The sequence below is a fragment of the Elephantulus edwardii genome, unplaced genomic scaffold (assembly GCF_000299155.1).
Source record: "Elephantulus edwardii isolate Elephantulus edwardi_28Jun2011 unplaced genomic scaffold, EleEdw1.0 scaffold00530, whole genome shotgun sequence".
In the NCBI taxonomy this organism is placed as follows: domain Eukaryota; kingdom Metazoa; phylum Chordata; class Mammalia; order Macroscelidea; family Macroscelididae; genus Elephantulus; species Elephantulus edwardii.
Genome location: NW_006400280.1, coordinates 95300 through 100372, shown reverse-complemented (window position 1 = coordinate 100372; position 5073 = coordinate 95300). Strand labels below are relative to the sequence as shown.

General features: G+C 37.3%; 1 protein-coding gene across 1 annotated transcript in view; it reads left to right on the top strand.

Moving 5' to 3' along the window:
- The window catches only part of LOC102871617 (monoacylglycerol lipase ABHD12-like), a 165947-nt gene that overhangs the window by 113997 nt on the left and 46877 nt on the right, over positions 1–5073 (top strand). Inside the window, exon 2 of the mRNA XM_006903189.1 lies at positions 533–657. Within this exon, the coding sequence (XP_006903251.1) occupies positions 533–657 (125 nt within the window). The remainder of the gene's footprint in view (positions 1–532; positions 658–5073) is intronic.

Genomic DNA, 5073 nt, shown 5'->3' with positions numbered 1-5073 from the left:
CAGTGTGTCCTTTGCCATTCCCTATCACTCCTCCCTGAGAGAGACTTCACCCTGAGTCATAAGGAAAAGGGGATGGCGTATTCTCTTAGCTACTTAGAAGCAGCAGTTTTTATTGTGTTGGGGAGGAGTATAGAATATATCATGAACTACCAAGAGAACAAAGTCTTAAAAAAAGTGAACCCACAGTGCTCCTTGGAGGCAAGGATGGTGAAAGGTCTTACATACTTTAGGCATGTTGTTAGAGGAGCCCTAACCTTGGAGACAGACATTCTTGGGAAGGTGAGAGTCAGTGAAGGAGAGGAAGACCCTCAAAAAGGTGGATTGATCCAGTGACTGTGAGTGGGATCAGGTATGTCAGAGATAGTAAGAATGGCACTGTGCTTAGCAAAGTTTGGATCTGTTATTCATTGGGTTGCTGTGAGTCATAGTTAAGTGATGACATCCAGTAAGAATAACTAAATTATAATATTACTAAACAATAGCAAAAATTCTATATTCTGAATCTTAACCTTTTGATTGTTTTCTTTTGCAGGCGAAAGGGGCTTTGGTTCCAACTAAGGAGGATACTTTTCTATGTGTTGGGGTTATATATTGCCATTCCATTTCTCATCAAACTATGTCCTGGGATTCAAGCCAAATTAATTTTCTTAAATTTTGGTAAGTGCTATTTGTGAGTATTTCCTTTCATTTTAGTAACAATTTTTCATAATGATGTCTACTTTTAGTGTTATCTTTTATTTTGAGATATTATCTACGTGTAGTAAACTGTAAAAATATTAATGTACAGATTGTGTGTGTGTGTCCACAAGAACATTTTCTAATCCCAGTTATTTATCTCATGCCTGTTTCCAGTTAAAAATGTCTTTTAAAAGTTCCATATGATTAGCATGACTTCCCTATTTGTATACATATGTGAACGTACTGCATGAGAGAGAGGTTCTATTTTTTTTATTTTTAGCTGAGATGTATAAAAAATATTGAGAACAATGAAATGTCTTCAATGAAGCTGTAATATCTGTCAAATGTACTTTGTCAGTTGTACAAAACTGAAGTTAATTTATAATAATGACTACTGAAAAGTATAGTTATTTTGGTTTTTTATAATTGGGATCTTATTTTCGGGGGGAGGGGAATCATATTGGCTTATTTTCCCCATAAGAAAACTGTGCATTCTTTGATTACTGTGAAATTATATACTGGCTCTATATATACTATAGTTTTCTGGAGTTTACTGGAATCTTGCATTTTCCTTTCATGCTGTTAACTGAGATTAATTTGGGAAAGTCAAAAAAGGTGCAAATGGGTAAATTTAGTAGAAATTAAAAGCGTTTCAAGTTGTTGCTGAAGATCCTTTTGTCAAAAAGCATTAATTTCACATTTATATTTTCTTTTTTTATTTATTTTTCATTTCAATGAACATCTACAGAGATTTTGGGATTCCATTCATTCATTGTTGTACCCTTCTCCCCGCCCCCCCCCTCTCTCCCCCCCCCCCCCCCCCCCTGTTTGCTCCTCGAAAAGCAAAAGAAAAACTCCCTCATTGGTACACAATCCCAGCTGTTGTGGTGTTAGACATTTACAGGTTAGTATACTGGGAGGCTATATGTCCCCAGCCAGCACTCCATAAATGATGCCTTAGAAACATTGATGGGGAAATTGAGGGAGGCTACTAAAAATTCATTCACCCTGAACTTGTTTATAAGCATGCTCTTTGGTTAAGCTAAAGTTTCTAATGAATGTGTTTTGGTCTTACTAAATAAGGATCTTGAAGCTTGAGAAGCAGAACTGTAAAGTAGGGAAATAAGACACCCAGATGAGAATGTTTTTTTTAGTGACTGGTTTAAGACTTTAGCAGAATACAAACAGACAAATCACACCAGAGTGAGGGATAACCATTAACATGATACAGAAGATGTTCTTCTAAAGCATGGCTATAGCTTTCATTTATTAGATTCTTAGCATCATTCATTGTTAGTGTACTGCCTTCAGTTTAATTAATTGCTGTCAGGTTGAAACCAACTTGTAGCTAATCATCCATTGGGTTGCTGAGGCTATAAATTACATGGGAGGAAATCTCATCTTTGTCCTATGGAGCTGCTGGTGACTTTGAACCTTCAGAGAAATGACACCTTTGTGACACAAAGCTTCAAAATCATTGCCTCCAAGGAACAGCTTGGCTTCATTCTCTACAGAACAGACCTGTTTGTTTTCTTAGTATGTTCAGTACTCTTTTCCAGCACCTTAACTCAAATGCATTGATTTTTCTATCATCCTTGTTTATTGTCAGCTCTCCGATGCAATTGTGAAGACCATGGCTTGGATCAGGTGCACCTGAGTCTCTAGACTGACACTGTTGCTCTTCCGTATTCTGGAGAAGTCCCTGACAGCAGACTTTCCCAGTGCAATTCATCTTTTGATTTTGTGGCTGCTGATACCAGGAGTGTTGATTATAGATCCAGACAAGCTGAAGTTGTTAACAATCTCAATCTCTGATGGAGATCTCTCATGATGCTGCCATTTGGCCCATTGGTGAGAATCTTTGTTGATGTTCTTCAATCCATATTGAAGACTACAGTCTTTGACCTTCTGCAACAAATGCCTCAGGGCCTTCTCAGTTTCACAAGGTTGTCATCTGTATAATGCAGGTTGTCTTCCTCCAATCCTGATGCCACATTCCTCCTTATAGAGCCCAGCCCTCTCATATGGTCTGTTTCGCATATAGCTTGAAAAGATATGGAGATAGGATGCATCTTTGGTGTACACCTTTCTTGATTTTGAAGCATGTAGCAGTGTTTCCTTGCTCTGTTCTGACAACTGCCTCCTGGTCCAAGTTAGGTTTACATTAGTACAATCAAATGTTCTGGGGTTCTTATTCTTCTAAAGGTTAAGCACAATTTGTCGTGATCCACATAGTCAAATGCCTTTTCATAGTCAATGAAACATAGGTTGATATTCCTCTGGTTACTCTGCTTTCAGCTAAGATCTATCTGTAATTGGCTATCATGTCCCTACTGCCACGACCTCTTCTAAATCCAGGCTTCATGTCTGACAATTCTCTGTGAATGTGCTCTTTTAGGGTTGGTTGGTTTGTTTTTGTTTAATATATAATCTCCAGGATTTTGATTGCATGATACTATTAAAATATTGTACATATGGTCGCTATGAGTCGCAAGCGACTCGACGGCACATAACAACGGCAACAACATGACAATATTAGGGATATTGTTTGATAATTTACATACTCCACTAGATCACCATTTTTTTTGGAATGGGAACAAATATGGATCTCTTCTAGTCACCTGGCCACGTAATTGTCCTCCAGATTTCTTGGCATAACCTTTTGAGTGCTTCCAGGGCATCATTTGTTTTGAAATATGTCAGTTAGTACACTGTCACTTTCTGGAGCCCTGTTTTTTTCCCAGTTCCTTCGGAGCAGCGTAAAGGTCTTCCTTCATCACTATAGGCTCTTGATCATATGTTGTTCAATGAAATTCTTCTTTGTGAGTCATCTTTTTGCTTTAGGGACTCTGTTCTCCTTAATTTTTGGATGCTTCCTGGATCATTCATCATTTTGCCCACAACATCTTAAGTATTACAACTTGAAGTTTGAATTCGTTCATCGGTTTCTTCAGCTTAAGAAATGCTGAGCAAATTTGTTCCTTTTGATTTTTTTACTGCAGCTCCTTGCACATTTCATTATAATACTTTGCGTTGTTTTCCTGTGCTGTCCTTTGAAATCTGTTCAGCTCCTTAAATTCTTGATTTCTCTCTTTGCTTTGACTTTTCAGCATTGTAGTGCAATATTCAGTATCTTACATCCGTCTTGGTTTTTTCTTCTTCCTCTGCCTTTTGCATTGTTCATGAGTAATGTTCTTGATATCCTCATGAAGAAATGATCTTGATGTCCTCCCACAACTCTTCTAGTCTTTGCTCATTAGTATTCAGGGCCTCAGACCTGTTCCTGAGGTGGTCTTTAAATTCAGGAGAGATAGATTGAAGGTCAAACTTTGGTTCTTGTGGATTTGATACCATTTAAGCTTCAGCTTGAACTTGCATATGAGTAGTTGATGATCTAGTTGATAGCCTAGTTTTATAGCTGATATTCAATTACTCTGATGATTTTCCCCACAGATGTAATTAGTCTGATTACTGTGTAGGTCATTAGGTGATTATCCATGTGTATAGTCGCTGTTTATGTTTCTTATGTAAGGTTATTTGCAATGAATAAATCATTGATTTTACAGAATTCTATCGTTCTGTCTCCAGCCTCATTTCTGTCACCAAGTCCCTGTTTTCTGACTAATTAATTCTTCTCTGTTTCCAACTTTTGCATTCCAGATACATTAGTAATAACAGGTGACTGAAACAGAAAGCAGTATTGTTGGTAGGTGCTGTTAAGTCATTTATGACTTATATTGAGTTATAATTCATTCTTGAGTTAATTTGAACCTTTCCCTACCCTGTGCCATCCTTATCATCTCTGATATACTTGAGTCAGTTGTCACAGTTACTGAATTTTCAATCTGTCTCATTGAGGGCCATCTTCTCTCTCACTGACCTCCATCTTTCTGAGCATGATGTCCTCCTAACAGCATGCCCAAAGTATGTGAGATGAAGCTTCACTATTCTTACCTTTAAGAAGCACCCTGGTTAAACTTTCTCCAGAACATATTTGTACTTTTGGCAGTCCATGGGGTATTTAGTACTCTTCTTCAGTACCACAACTCGAAGACATTGATTCTTTTTCTGTCATCTTTATTCATTATCTCACTTTCAGATGGATAGCAAGTAGTTGAAAAGAAGTCATGGCAAAGTCAATACTTAGATATCTGTCCATCCAAAATAAGTTTTTTATTTAAGTGCGTTATTAAAATAACTATAAAATCACATTTACTATACAAAAATATTTGTAGTTTCTAAGAAGTAGCTAAACTTATAGAATGTATCAAAAGTTTTTGTCACTATGACAAATACACACTTAAAAATGTTGTTGTTGTTGTTATGTGCCATCGAGTCGTTTCCGACTCATAGCGACCCTATGCACAACAGCTCTAAACCCTGCTCTATCCTGCG